This window comes from Microchirus variegatus (genome assembly GCF_963457635.1).
Source record: "Microchirus variegatus genome assembly, chromosome: 5".
Taxonomy (NCBI): domain Eukaryota; kingdom Metazoa; phylum Chordata; class Actinopteri; order Pleuronectiformes; family Soleidae; genus Microchirus; species Microchirus variegatus.
The window spans coordinates 34,940,986-34,957,412 of NC_139806.1; the positions used below are offsets into that span (position 1 = coordinate 34,940,986).

General features: G+C 44.9%; 1 protein-coding gene across 1 annotated transcript in view; it reads right to left on the reverse strand.

Moving 5' to 3' along the window:
• Positions 1–1,231: 1,231 nt before the first annotated feature.
• Positions 1,232–16,427, reverse strand: part of LOC310927821 (cyclic AMP receptor-like protein A) — a 76,092-nt gene continuing 60,896 nt past the window's right edge. Inside the window, exon 13 of the mRNA XM_083890224.1 lies at positions 1,232–1,288. Coding sequence (XP_083746350.1) covers positions 1,238–1,288 — 51 coding nt within the window. The 3' untranslated portion in view covers positions 1,232–1,237. The remainder of the gene's footprint in view (positions 1,289–16,427) is intronic.

The following is a 16,427-nucleotide window of genomic DNA, read 5'->3' on the forward strand; positions in this document are numbered from 1 at the left end:
TACTTCTTATTCCATCCCTTCGTATAAATGTCAGTTTGTCTTTATTTCCAAAGCCAACAGATAAGGTAAATCTTTGGAGCACAAGGCTGAGGAGAGGCAGAGAGGGAGAGAGTGGGAGAGGCAGCTCAAGGCTGGGGCACATCTGTTAAGGCTCCCATGTCAAGTGAAGGAGGAGGAGGAGGAGGCTATGAATATCAAGCCTGAGGTGTGTGCATCATGTGCCTGCCTGAGTGTGTGTAGGAGAGAGAGAGAGAGAGAGAGAGAGAGAGAGAGAGAGAGAGAGAGAGAGGGGGGAAAAAGAGTGATGAGAGAGAGACACACACAGAGGGAAAGGCCAGCAGACAGACAGACAGACAGACTGAGGCAGAGAAGGAAAATGGAAGGTCTGGCTGCACAGCTGCTGGAAGTAGGAGTCAAACCAGACGGGCTGCACACAAACAAACACCAAGATCACAAAGTGCTCACATATGGATGCGTAAAAAAAAGCAAAGCTCGTTTGAGAAGGGCGAGTTGTCCCAAAGTAAGGGGACGGAGGCACAAAGGAGGAGAGAGAGAGGGATGAGACGAAAAGGAAGAAGGGTGGGCGTATATTCATCCATGGAACGGAAACAAAAAATCCACTTCTTCTCTCCAGACAGAACTCAAAGGGAACCAATGTAGAAAGGCCTTTTCCCCCCAAACTCTGCTCTTCTCAGCCTCATCCTTGACCTCTTGCTGTGACCATTCAACCAAGATTTGAGACAGGGTTCTCAGATCGTTTCCATTGGAAAGCTCATATGTACAATGGAAGAAATGTGATTTCCATATCAGTAGAAAACGGTGAAACTTTTTTTTTTTTTTTTTCCTTATTCATTTGGCAAACTATAAAAAATATTTTCAGCCAACATCTGGAAATGGAACAAACAGCCTGGTTACTCTTCTGTGTCTGAGTAAACCTCCCTTGTGTCTCCTGTCATCATGCAGCTCCAGCAAGACTAATACACAAGAGGCAGAGTCACCTGATGAAATAAGCAGCATAAAGAAAATGCAGGTTAATAATGACTGTGCTCTTAAACGTGAAGTAAGTAGTTTATAGTGCCATCTAGAGGAGAGGCTGAAATTTACAACAAAGAACTGCTCCTCTGCTCACCCCCTCCCTTCCCTGAGCGCTACGGTGTCCTCAGCCGGTCAAATGTCGTCCTCGTCGTCTTTCTCCGTGTCAGCAGATGAGGTTCGTGAGGCGAGGGAGAGGGCGGAGCTACCGCGGCCGTAGCAGACGAAGCGGAGAGAGAGGAGGCGGGACTTCCTGCTACAAGTAAAGAGACGCTTGATTTGTTCTCTCACGTTTGTCCTTACAGGCTCCGGTAGAAACATGGCGTCTCGCTGCTAACAGTGGCTATGCAACCACGGCCCGCGACCATGTTATTTTACATGACTTTTTGAAACACTACGAAAATGAAACAAAAACTATTATACAGCGACTAGACAATGCAGGAGCACATAATATGTATAAAAAATGGATTTTGGGTTATATAAACCCATAAATACTACACAGTGTCTCTTTAAATGAGTGATTATTGAGAAGGTTTGAGCCGAGGTGGTGAAAGTTGGCTTCTTAAATTTACTGACACAGAACCATGACCATGCTTAGGTCACTGCTCTGTAAAAGTTCAGTCTCCTTCCTGTTCACTGTTTTCATAAAACTTCATTTCTAGTTTGGAGACGGAGGACGGAGGCCTGAAACGAAGAGAATCAAATGTGTTTTCTTTCAACCCTGAACCTACAGTCTGATATGGGGGGGGAGCCCTTGCATGAGATGCTGACAGATTTGATGGTGTGTAACATGTAACACATGCCATTCAGTGGAGCTTTTATTAAGACTGGGGATCACACAACAGTGTCGTGGACGTGTGTGGACATTTTTTGACATGAAAGGCCCTGCACAAAAAGAAATATGCTCTAATATCCTCAGTAGAAAAAAAAAAAAAAGTCACTTGCCCGAAACACACACTGACAGAATTGGTTTAGTTTGGTTTGTTATGCAATAACTCATCAAAAAGTTGTGATAAGTACTAAAAAAAAAACTGTATCTTCCAGTTTTTGGCATCCTTCAGTCAGTGCAGGGGTTCTCAACGTTTTGATACCTGAGGGCCAATTTAGGAACCCAACATTGGACTGAGGGCCGCCAAAGGAAAAAAAAACAGAAATAAATCCCATTTGTAATAATTTTAATGACCAGATTTCAGTTCTACAGTTTAGCGTTAAGTAATATAAGAGTTAATATAATGTAATTTAAGCATTAATACAATAACGCTGTATATAGTAATAATGTATTAGTATTTTGGCCATTGTTCTTACCTTCTAATTACAGGTTAATACCAAGTAACACATTTCTGTTACCATATATTTACTAGCTATCTACTTATTACCAGCTTATAACCCAATAATACACTAAAATTCACCATATAGAAACCAGGTAAATACCCAGTATTTTTGTTTACACTTATTGGTCTGTATCCAGTAATGTCCAATAAACATTTAACAAGCTTAGTAGCTCCTGGATTAAAACCATCAACTGTAATTCATTGCGGGGCCGCCAGAAATGTTTCCGCGGGCCGCCATTGGCCCCCGGGCAGGAAGTTTCCATAGTTACCCTCCTCTCTTTCGACCAAAACAAGGGCACACCACCAACTGGACTGGAAAGTGTTGTGCGTGTAGTGTCGCTTGGCCACTGAGGAAATGGGAAGATGAAATGAAATTGACGTCACACAGACCCTATAGTGGACCTCTGTGGACATTAGTACATGGACATTATGAGCCAGGCCCTGTTGAGAAACAACAATAGTTTAAAGTACACGAACAACGTTCACGTTCATAGCCAACAGTCAAGACGCGACTGATAAGAACAGTTGTAAATCAGGTGTGAGTTTCTACGTCATCATTTTCATAAGGTCTCTATTTCTAAATTTTCTAAACTAAAACAGAGCCAGAAGTATTTTTGAAACATCTCAATTTTAGATCATACAATGATGAAAAAGAGCAGCAAACGTACCAGAGAAAAGCTGACCCATTTTAAAATGAAAATGAGTCGTGTGGATGTAAAGCCTGCCCCAAACTAGAGGATTTAAAAAAACGAGGGAGACCACAAACACAATGGACTTTGTCACCGATTTTTCAAGCACGGACTAGACGATTCAGTCAATACTCAGGGCCACACACTTGCCGTTTAATCAAACAGTTTCGGGGAGGAGATTCCAGGGATTTGGGATCGCACAGAAACTCTCACTTCAGAATATGGAGGTGGACAATCTCTGTTCTGTTGTGATACATCTTGCAGGACACATTAAAGAAGCAATCGTATTGTTGCCATGAATCCACACAGGTTCTGCTCACACCCCAATCATCATAAATATCAAAAAGACTTACGATTTTAAATCGGGACGACTCTGATGCATCCGATGATGTTAAAAGTCTGTTAACCTCTCACACTACAGGATAATTTGGCCAGATAATCTGTTCAAATCGGCCTAAAATCAGAAAGCACCCACAATTGTCAGAAAGAGCCAGATCTGGCCAATTATCCTCTCGTGTGGGGCAGACTTAACCAGCCTTGGCCCTGTTATGACTTGGCCCAACTGTACCTGCCTCTTGCCCAATGTCATGTGAACGGCTCTATGTAGCTCCTCCCATGATCCGCAAAGTACATCCAACCTGGCAACCCTGCGTCTTTATTCCAGCAGGAAAGTGTTCAGACACAGCCAGATCCAAATCTGATTCTGGTCTCCAAAACAGACCGAAACTGCCCCTCCCAATGTCTCTCCGCTGTGGTCACATTGAACTTTGGGTGAAGCCATAAATCAAATTTCCCCCTTTTTTGAACGCATGACTAGCAAGAGAGAAAAATCAAAAATGTGGACGTAACATTTTTCAAATGCTCCTGCAACCGTCTGGTATTTAGCAGTTAAAAACAGCCTCGCGCTGATGTCATACGCGACTAATAATCACATTGAAAGGTCAGACGGGTGCCGCAAAGACATGCTAAATTACAGCACACGGCACCAGGTCTTCTCTTCGCTCTCTCTCCCCTCAGCTGTGACTCAGACCGGCGCACAGAAAACAAAACAGCCCTCTCCATCAGTCGCTGGAAAACTGGATTAGGATGACAATTGTTCTGCGGAACCGCAAGACAAAAACCAGTTCCTGACACACGAAAAAACACACACCGAAAACACACGGTTGTAGCTACAGTGGAAAAAACACCTTTGCTGCAGAGTCTGAGGGAGACACAAAAACAGGTCTGGAGATCAAGCGCAGGCCTTTTTATGGCAGCAGCAGCACTTTTATGACTCTGTGTGAACTTTGTGGTTTGAAAAGCCGCTCTGAGAATAGCATGCGCCTTTGAAAACCCTCGCGCTTGGACCACGGCGATGAAATATGTGCGGCAACGTGTGATCCCGTTCTCCGACGGTCATTTTATGTCTCGTCAGGGACTCTAGCACAAAGTGTGTCTTGTAAAAAACCAAAACAGTGTGAACACACACACACACACACAAGCGCACACGCGCGAACACACGCGCGCGCACACACACGACACATGGGTGTTGAAAGAGCCACAGTGTGGGAGGTCACAGTGATCCAACCATCTGCTGTTGCAATCAGACACTGAAGCAGTGGCAAACACAAGCACACACACACACACACACACACACACACGTGTCAAGTTCACATGTGCACACACCTTTAACACACACAGGTTTAGCTAAATATACATGCTGTCCTCAAAACAGTGACACACATATCAAACCACACACACACACACACATAGTCCTGACACACATTTGGAAAGGGCTGGCTGCCAACACACAAACACACAAGGGACAAACACTCTCTCTCTCGCGCTCTCTCTCACACACACACACACACACACACACACACACACACACACACACACACACACACACACACACACACGCACACAGTCTGCAGGCTCAGATTGCAGGAAGCTCTTTGCACGCAGCTCTGTCCTCAGCAGCCGGTATTAATCAGCACAATCCACCTGCAGATCGTTATGGATCGCTTACTGCAACACGCACACGCACGTGTTTGCGCAGCATTCATAGCGAGGACACTTACTTATAGACGCATAACGCATTCCCGAGCCCCTTACCCTAACCCTTAACCATCAAAACTAAATGCCAACCCCTGACGCTAAACCCCAACTTTACCCTATAAAAAAAAGCCCCTTTGAGAGTGACAGAACGTGAGGACCAGACAAAATGTCCTCACTTACCCAAAAATGTCCTCACTCCCCGTGGTTTATAAGGTTTTTGGTCCTCACAAAGGCAGCATACAATAACACACACACACATGCACAGGTTCACGCAGCTAGACTTTGGACAGCCTAACCACAGAGTTATCCCTAACCTTAACTATAACCAATTAAAGGTGAAGTAAGTAGTTTATAGTGCCATCTAGAGGAGAGGCTGAAATTTACAACAAAGAACTGCCCCTCTGCTCACCCCCTCCCTTCCCTGAGCGCTTACGGTGTCCTCAGCCGGTCAAATGTCGTCCTCGTCGTCTTTCTCCGTGTCAGCAGATGAGGTTCGTGAGGCGAGGGAGAGGGCGGAGCTACCGCGGCCGTAGCAGACGAATCGGAGAGAGAGGAGGCGGGACTTCCTGCTACAAGTAAAGAGACGCTTGATTTGTTCTCTCGCGTTTGTCCTTACAGGCTCCGGTAGAAACATGGGGTCTCGCTGCTAACAGTGGCTATGCAACCGCGGCCCGCGGTCATGTTATTTAACATGACTTTTTGAAACACTACGAAAATGAAACAAAAACTATTATACAGCGACTAGACAATGCAGGAGCACATAATATGTATAAAAAAGTGGATTTTGGGTTATATAAACCCATAAATACTACATATTGTCCCTTTAATGCATAACCATATAACCTTAACCGATCCACATTTCAAACCTTTAGCCATAAACTCAACAGAAATGAGGTTCTGCCAAATTAGGACCAGGTTTGGGTCTCCACGAGGGCTACAGGTCCTGACAATGTCGGTGTTTGTCCTAAAGAGGCAACACGTACAAGAACGCCTACAATCAATAGATATATTGATATTCGAAAACAATTTATTTAATTTTTTTTTTACACAGCGCACGTGCTGTCTGACCATTGACAAAAACGTCACCTCACGCAAACATGGACTCATTATAAATCAATAATATAAACATAGACTTGATTCATCCATGCTCCTCTACGTGGTTCGTCTTAGGACTTGTTAATGCTCACTGTGTGTTTACTCAGACAACAACAACAACAACAACAACAACAACAACAACAAGAAGCAGAAAAATCACCCACGTACACGCGGGCGGGCGGGCGCGCACCACCCCCGCGCGACCCCCGCCGGTGTTGTAGGGCTAACCGGTTCCCCACAGGCACGCCACGCTGCGTTAGCGCGGCCTCACCGGGGATAATTACAGCCTGGCGCGGCAGGGCGAGAGAGTGGCTGCGAGCCAAACACACTGCTGCTGCTGACAGAGACAGAGGAGGGAGAGGAGGGAGGGGAGGGGAGGAGGGAGGGGAGGAGGGGGGTTACTGGAGCAGCTGAGAGACATTGATTTATGGATTAAGAACCTAATCAATAGGCTGCTAATTTTCATCGATGCAAATCAATCAGCGCGCCCGTAAAAAACAAAAAAACAACGGAACAGACCAGGCACACTTGTCTTACTCCGACCTTGAGCCTCATAAACCACATCCCCCCCCCCCTCCCACCCCCCCCGCCAAAAAAAAAAAAAAGAAATGAAAAGGAAAAAAAAAAAAAAACGCGGACACAGACGTTCACGCAACCGCTTCCTTTTTATATAAAAAGAATAAAGACTGAAACCTTCAAACGAGCCTTATCTGAGACTCAGAGGAAGGAGAGAGCGAGAGAGAGAGAGAGAGAGAGAGAGAGAGAAGCGGTGGCTGCTTTCAGCGCAGCCAACAACCCTCCTCCTCCTCCTCCTCCTCCTCCTCCCTCCCTCCCTCCTCCTCCTCCCCCCATCCCTCCCTCCCCTCTTCCCCTCTCTCGTCTGTCGGCCTCTGTCGAGTTCCGCTCATAACCTCGCCACCCACCCTCCCCGTTCCCCGCCTCTCCCTGCTTTCCGCTGCTGCTGCTGCTGCTGCCGGCGGGGAGCGCACACACACACACACACACACACACACACACACACACACACACACACACACACGCACACACGCACACACACACACACACACACACACACACACACACACACACACACAGACACACACGCGCGCGCCGCACACACATCTTTATACCTCGCACTTGCGCTCTGACGCACCCACACACACACACACACACTCTGAGAGCATTTAGGCGCACACACATAACGCACGCACGCACGTACGCACACACGCATCTTTATACCTCGCACTTGCGCTCCGACACGCACCCACACACACACACACACACACACACACACACTTTGAGAGCATTTAGGCACACACACATCACGCACACACACGCACGCGCACACACATCTTTATACCTCGCACTTGCGCTCTGACGCACCCACACACACACACTTTGAGAGCATTTAGGCGTGCGCACACACAAGCGCACACACATCACGCACACACACACACACACACACGCACACACGCACACACACAGAGGCAGCGTCAATAAAAAGCCCAGCGCTGCTGTGAGAGGCCGCCGGCTCTCCACTCCCCCCCCCCCCCCCCCCCCCCCCACCCCTCCTGCCACTGCGATTAGCGGAGGCTGGCTGGCTGGGGAGAGGCGCCCCTCTGTTATCTGGGACGGTGGCAGCCTGTGTGTGTGTGTGTGTGTGTGTGTGTGTGTGTGTGTGTGTGTGTGTGTGTGTGTATGTGTGTAAGAGAGAGAGAGAGAGAAGGAGAGAAAGGGCGAGCGAGCGAGAGATTGATTTAACTCTTTCGGGTCCGGATCGCTTCAAGCTCCGCTCGCTGATAAGCAGCAGCAGCAGCAGCAGCAGCAGCGGCTGCAGCAGCGCTACAGCCGAGCTGATATTAGAAAGAAAGGAAGCAGGAGAACAAGGAACATTAAACGCACCGTTCTCGTGTCCTGTGAGGAGATCGCACATATCGATCATGTTGGTTTTTATGGCTAATTCTGATGATGTCACACAGCTAGAAACACACGGTGCTGTGTAACACACGTTATTATTTAGAGCTGGAGCCATTAGGGTCTAATTAAATAATTAATTAATTAGTGGATCAACTTATTCATCAAATGTGAGGATTTGACGCCTTTCGGGCGAATCAGTGCCAGCCCAAGCTTTTATGGGGCGCTAAGCAGAATTTGATTTGATTGGGGGGGGGGGATGGGGGCACCACTTTGGAGTCACCCGGGCTTACAATGAGACAACAATTTGGCTTTCTTAATGTCATGCGTAAACACGTTGAACTAGTCTTAGTCTGATTAACACGATAGTCCAATTACTCACGCATGCATACGCTTAAAGCGGACCTAGACCGGAAGTTCCAATTAACGCAGTTTTTTTTTTTTAGTGTTTCTGCGTCATTACCTTGTTTAAGAAGCCCTGAAGGTTCTAAACAAACAGTTCAGCCACTGCTGAGAACGCTGTGTTTTATCGTAATCTCGGGCTCAGCGAGATCACTGAAAAAAGATTTTCCAACATTTCTTCCGAACCGCTGCTCCTCCACATGAGCATCTGGTTAGGATGCCTCCTGGCTTGATATGCCCGGGAGGGATTATATCTCTCGGCTGGCCTGGGAACACCTTGGGATCCCCCCAGAGGAGCTAGCAGAAGTGGCTAGGGAGAGGGCGGTCTGGGCTTCCTTGCTAAAGACCGAACAGATGTGCACTAAATGTGCAATTTTCATCTTAAAATTAAACCAAATCATTTAAAGGGACAATGTGTAGTATTTATGGGTTTATATAACCCAAAATCCAACATTGGACTGAGGGCCGCCAAAGGGAAAAAAAAGAAAAAAAACTGAAAGAAAACAAAACCGACATACTATACTACGTCGTCCAAAATGTGACTTTTTTTTTAAAATTTATTTTTGTTCCAAAATTTGACAAAAACGTCATACTATACTATGTCGTTCAAAATTTTAATTTTTTTTGGGGAAAACAGTTTTTGGTCCAAAATTTGACAAAAATGTACAATAATATGTCGTCCCAAATTTGACAATTTTTTTTCAAAAAAATTCGGTCCCAAATTTGACAAAAATGTCGTCCCAAATTTGACATTTTTTTTCAAAAAAACATTTCAGTCCAAAATTTGACAAAAACGTCATACTATACTTTGTCACTATGTCATCCAACATTTGATGACATAGTAAATACAGTTGTACAGTTTACACTTATTGGTCTGTATCCAGTAATGTCCAATAAACATTTAACAAGCTTAGTAGCTCCTGGATTAAAACTATCAACTGTAATTCGTTGCGGGCCGCCAGGAATGTTTCTGCGGGCCGCAGAAACATTCCTGGCGGTTGCATAGCCACTGTTAGCAGCGAGACGCCATGTTTCTACCGGAGCCTGAAAGGACAAACGCGAGAGAACAAATCAAGCGTCTCTTTACTTGTAGCAGGAAGTCCCGCCTCCACTCTCTCCGCTTCGTCTGCTACGGCCGCGGTAGCTCCGCCCTCTCCCTCGCCTCACGAACCTCATCTGCTGACACGGAGAAAGACGACGAGGACGACATTTGACCAGCTGAGGACACCGTAGCGCTCTGGGAAGGGAGGGGGTGAGCAGAGGAGCAGTTCTTTGTTGTAAATTTCAGCCTCTCCTCTAGATGGCACTATAAACTACTTACTTAACCTTTAACATAAACACACGCTATTGGGGTGCACTTATACCTTGCCAGCTGAACGTCCCTCATCACTCCTGAGTAGCCGTCAGTTAGCAGTGTTTGACAGTGTTGCCAAATACTTTCAATGAAAAGTAACTAGAGTCAGCCTGAAAAGGTGCCGGATATCACTAGAACACGTCCTGTCCTCAGCTAGTTCAGATACAGGGGTGAAGAAAAAAAGATTAGCAGTGAATTGGAATCGGAAAATAAGGGAAGGAGAAAACAGAACCAATTTTCACAGGCACCATTTTTACTTGTCTGAACAGAAGAGTGATTGTCCTGCACACGGTCAGCTGTACTGCACGTCCACAGCTCGTTGTCTGTGGTCACGGTGTCTCCGTCTCTCTGTGTCTACAGTCAGACCCAGTCTCTGCCTGCAGTAAATACAGCGCTAGATGGAAGTTCACTCGTGAAGCAGCAGCAGAACTGACCTTTCCCATTTTTGGAAAATAGTCTGACTTATGCCAGAAAGTCGCAACTTGCTATATTTGTCGACGGAGGTCTGAAAAGTCACCAAGTTGTCAACACTGTTGTTTGGTGTGTGTGTTTGCTTTATGATAACTTCCCCCTGGCTCGGTTCATCCTCTCTGTGTAGCGTTGTCTTCTTCTTTGTTTTGGGCGAAGCATTACAGCACCACTTACAGGCCTGACGTATGTACTACAGCGGTCTGAGTCGTTTGGCGGGGGTTCTGTGTGGATGTGAATTCTTCCCCCGTTTCGTTGACATTTTGTTTTCTGTTTGGATGTGGCCTCCGTGGTCACAGTCGACAGTTTCAGGTCTAAAGCGCTATCCAATTGTTATATGATCGCAAAAGAAAAACCATTCTAATGCCAGGTGTAAATGGGGCCTCTGTGTGTCAGTGGTTTTGGGTGTTGTTGATTCACATTTCCCCCCCGCATTAATTAGTTTGTCAGAATAAAAATCAAACAATTAAAACCAAAGCCAAGATAAATAATGTGAATTAATCAGACACATTTTCCCCCTGCATGCACTGCATACCATGCTAATCTCAACTGAAATGGCCTTGAAACCAATTAAATCACTTCCACTGACAAGCATTTAAAGGTCTTTAGAAACCACAACGTTAACACCGTAAATGTAATTACTTGTAGCATAAGGAGATTTGAAAGCTTGACTTTTTATGTTTTACTTTTTCAGTGTGTACACTTAAACCCAATTTATACTCCTGCGTAAAGTGCTCTACGTAGGCTACGCAGAGTCCTCTGCGTCGACGCAGAACCTGTCGAAGAGCCTCTGCGTCGTCTCCGGGTGCACGGAATATTTTTTAAGTGTCCGTCACTCCGTCAAGGGACAACGGAGACGGCAAGAGCTGCGATTGGTCCTCAGGACAGGCCGAGCGAAGCTGCTCTGTGCCGGCTCACAGTGAGCAGCGAGCGTCCACAGAAGGCGGAGCTAAACACCGCAGACTTCGTCGCTGCCGAACTATAAATACGTCATATCTTAACACACACAGCACATGTTTAGACTCTAAATGGCCAATTTCTCGCCTCAAATTATCTTAAAACTGCGTTCCGTCACACAGAAAAGTGACAAACGGCCGCTGTTTCAACAACAACAGTATTTCTCCCTCGGACGCCATTGCTCACTGTAGCCAAAAGCACAACAACCTTGCGCAGCGACCCCTAGTGATGGGGCGGGAAATTGCAGCACCTATCCGTCACCACGACGCAGAAGTATAAAGGCTCGAGTGGTCTACGTGGTGACGTAGACGGATAACGCATTACGCAGTCGGAGAAGTATAATGTGGCCTTTACTCAAAGTCAAAGCCAACGTCAAGAGTACAGGGGAATCCCTACAAGCACCATTTCAACTGAAAAGGACGAACTACCACTTGTATTCATTTTTTAACGGCTTTTATGTTTACCTTCCATAGAATTTAAGACGACTAACCTATTTGAGAGCCCAGGGCATGAATTGAATGAATGAATGAATGAATGAAGAAAATGAATGCTTGTGGTCGTCTTAAACTGACGTTTGCATTTAAACGTTTTACAATTACAAAAAAATAGGGGCTTTTGGAGGCGTCTGGGGGTCTGATGATGTCTGATTTGAATGGTTGGTTATCCATGGTCCAAAGTCTGCAGTAGGAAGTGAGTCTGTCACAAATCACCAGTTCTCTTTTGTCAAGACTCCTGTGATTCGTAATGCACGATGCTCGACGAAGGAATGTGAGCACATTTTTAAAAATATACAGCGGTAAAAGTCTGCATCCCGGAGAGAGTCAAGTCTAGAGTCAAGTGTCAAATCACATTCAAAGTAAGATTACAAAAAAAAGAAAGTATGCGGATGAGAATTTAAAAATAACTCAATCGTTTATAGGCCATATCCCCAATTCAAATCTGGCTTGTTTACATGTCACCGCTACATTTATTCTTATACCTTTGCGTTTCCTGTCAGTCTCAAGCGCCATCTGTCAAAGTGAAGACAAAATGCGAAGAGAAGATCCTCAGAATGGAGAGGAAAGAAATGTAAACATAACTTAAGGGTAAGTTTGGCTATTTCTCTTTTTTTTTTCCCCTTAATGTCAAGAAATCCCATGGAAAGACCAACGAGCTGCTGTTGCGTTGGCTGACATTTTCACTCACTGTGATGAACAACGGTTGGTTTATTTTGGAGTAAATCCAGCGTTTCAAATACGGGAGCCATAAATACTCAGGAGGGCACGACAACAACAAACAGCTCTGTTATTTAAAAATTGCTAACTCCCCCGCACCAAGGTCCATAGAGAGAGTCCGCGCTCTTACGTCATGGCACACAGTTGTTGATCCACTACTGCCTCCATCAGTAAATTCCAGTGTTCTGCTTTATGACTTGGCGTTGAAAGACATCATTCAGACTTAAGGCCACATTATACTTCTCCGACTGCGTAATGCGTTATCCGTCTGCGTCACCACGGAGACGCCTCGAGCCTTCATACTTCTGCGTCGTGGTGACGCACACGCGCTGCAATTTCCCGCCCGATCAGTAGGGGTCGCTGCGCAAGGTTGTTCTGCTTCTGGCTACAGTGAGCAATGGCGTCCTTGAAAGAAAGAGAGATAAAGACTGTTGTTGTTGAAACAGTGGCCGTTTGTCACTTTTCTGTGTGACGGAACGCGGTTTTAAGATAATTTGAGGCGAGAAATTGGCCATTTAGAGTCTAAACATGTGCTGTGTGTGTTAAGATATGACGTATTTATAGTTTGGCAGCGGCGTTATCGGCGAGGATCAGCTCCGCCTCTGTGGACGCTCGGTGCTCACTGTGAGCCGGCACAGAGCAGCTTAGCTCGGCCTGTCCTGAGGACCAATCGCAGCTCTTGCCGTCTCCGTTGTCCCTTGACGGAGTGACGGACACTTAAAAAATATTTAGTGCAGTCGGAGACGACGCAGAGGCCCTTCGACAGGCTCTGCGTCGACCCGGAGGACTCTGCGTAACCTACGCAGAGCACTTTACGCAGGAGTATAAATTGGGCTTTAGCTGACACCAACTTAACCAAAGGAGGCAGCAGTGTAGACCAGCAGCTCCTGTGTCGTTGCTAAAAATGCTGATTTTCTTTCTAATTTGAAAAAAAAAAGGAGCTACGGCATGTTTTTCCTTGAGTCCCCTCTGGCAGGCAGCCATCTTATCAGTGAGAGCGAGCCTCAAAGTCTAAACTAGTTCCAGGCAGTAGCAGCAGCAGCGGCAACAGCAGCAGCAGCAGCAGCAGCAGCAACACAACAAGGATCCTCTCAGTCAAGTCAGACTGTGTGACATGGCTGTTGGTGTCAGGCTGGTCTGAGTATTTCAGAAACTGCAGATCTACAGGGGATTTAAATGCACAACCATCTCTGGGGGTTTTTTACAGAACATATCAGCCGAGCAGAAGTTCTGTGTGAAAATGCCCTGTTGTTGTTGCCAGAGGTCAGAAGAGATCGACCAGTCTGGTTCTAAAAGATTTAGAAACCATTCAGATAACCACTCTTTACAGCCATCGCATGCAGATGTTGCTAATAAAATGGCCACTGAGGGTATTGGGTTTTCTCCACCTAAACAACAGCTGATTGTTGGCACAAAAAGGGCAACCCCACACCTTTTTTAATCATACACTGTGAGGCTGTAAATCCATCAACAGCCTGCAGTAAAATAAAATGATCTGATGTAGGAGCTACACCACACTTCAGCGTGTATTTATACTTTTAAGACATTATTTGTGAAGGCTGTAATCGCCTCATTAACCTCCTCCAGCCGCACTCCTCCTGTACACTGATGATGATGATGATGATGATGATGATGATGCTCTAATAAACAGCAGGCAGGGAGGAAGCTGCGCACAGGAGCAACAAACAGCCCATCAGCTCTGCCTTGGCGCGCTGTGGCTCCGAGGTGACAGCGCTCCGGCTTGTTTTTCACTGTCTGCTCTGCCGCTGCCGTCGCCTCTCGCTGTCTCTCTCTGTCTGTCTCTGTGTGTGTGCGTGCGTCACAGCTAGGTCATGGCCGGACTCCAACAATGGCTCCGGTTACTCGAGACACACACACACACACACACACACACACACATTCTTGTACTTGCTGCATACTGAGGACCAGCATTTCCACTTTATAAATAAACACAATTACAAATATCTACTTCATGAATGACATCTACGAATAACTACTGGTTGTAGTATCATAAAATGTCTGCAGGTGGAGCCCCACAGCAAAAAGGGCTGAAAAACTTTTTTTTTTTTATTTATTTTTTATTATTATTTTTGGTCCAAAATTTGACAATACCGTCATACTATACTGTCATCCGAAATTGGAAAAAAAAAATTGTACCCAAAATTTTTGGTCCAAAATTGACTAAAACGTCATATTATACTATGTCGACCAAAATTTAAAAAAAAAATTTACCCAAAATTTTTGGTCCAAAATTTGACTAAAACGTCATATTATACTATGTCGTCCAAAATTTAAAAAAAAAATTTACCCAAAATTTTTGGTCCAAAATTTGACTAAAACGTCATATTATACTATGTCGACCAAAATTTAAAAAAAAAATTTACCCAAAATTTTTGGTCCAAAATTTGACTAAAACGTCATATTATACTATGTCGACCACATTTTTTTTTTTAAATTTACCCAAATTTTTTGGTCCAAAATTGGACTAAAACATCATATTATACTGTCATCCAAAATTTGAAAAAAAATTTGACCAAAAATTAAAAACTATTTTTTTGCCAAAATTTGACAAAAAACGTCATACTACATACTATGTCGTCCAAAATTTGAATTATATTTTTTTTTTTGACAAATTGAGTATAGCATGTTATAGCAACCTAAGGAAGTGATTTCAATGAAAACAAAGTGAGGACCGGCCAAAATGTCCTCACTTTGTTGGTTAAAATCCTTCACTGGTCCTCAGTATGTTGCAAGTACAAGAACACTCACACACACACACATTCTTGCACTTGCTGCATACTGAGGACCGGGTAAAAAAAATGCCGGTAAAGTGAGGACCAGCATTTCCACTTTATAAACCAACACAATTACAAATATCTACTTCATGAATGACATCTACTACTGGGTGCAGTACCATAAAATGTCTGCAGGTGGAGACCCAGAGCAAAAAGTGTGTGAAACCACCAGGGCTGGAAAACTGGTGTTTTTGTACCAAATTGAGGATCTGTGTTAAAAACAGATTATAGCATGTTTACAACATCAGGAAGTGATTTCAATGAAAACAAAGTGAGGACCGACCAGAATGTCCTCACTTTGTAAAAATGACCTTACTTTGTTGGTTAAAAACCCTCACTGGTCCTCAGTATGCCACAAGAACTAGAACACACACACACACACACACACAAACACACATACACGTACGCGGGCACGCACACGCACACCAGGCACGCACACACACACAGATCTGACAAATGATAGGGTGGTGAAGCGAGGCGAGGTGAGCAGCTAATAGTAGGCAGTGCGCCTGCCGACATGCCCGTGGGCCGCGGGTGTTAAATTGTATCCAATTACGGCGCATGCGACGATATGAGGAGGGAATAATAATTCTTCTTGCGTGACAGGGAGATTCGCTTATTTTCCGGGCTCTTTATATGGAGGGGGTGCGGGGCTCGAGACATTTATACGCCTCCGTGTCTGTGTGTGTGTGTGTGTGTGTGTGTGTTCTAGTGTGGTGTGTTTGTGAGGAACAAAACACTTTAAAACCATAGAAAGTGAGGAGTTATGTTACCCCTCAAAGCAGGGGTTCTCAAAGTGTTGATACCTGAGGGCAAATTTAGGAACCCAACATTGGACTGAGGGTCGCCAAAGGGAAAAAAAAGAAAAAAAACTGAAAGAAATCCCATTCGTAATAACTATGGCGTCCAAAATTTGACAAAACCGACATACTATACTACGTCGTCCAAAATGTGACTTTTTTTTTTTTTTTTAATTTTTGGTCCAAAATTTGACAAAAACGTACAATACTATGTCGTCCCAAATTTGACAATTTCTTTTCAAAAAAAATTTCGGTCCAAAATTTGACAAAAACGTTGTACAATACTATGTCGTCCCAAATAAAAATAAAAAATAAAAAAAATAAAAATTGGTCCAAAAT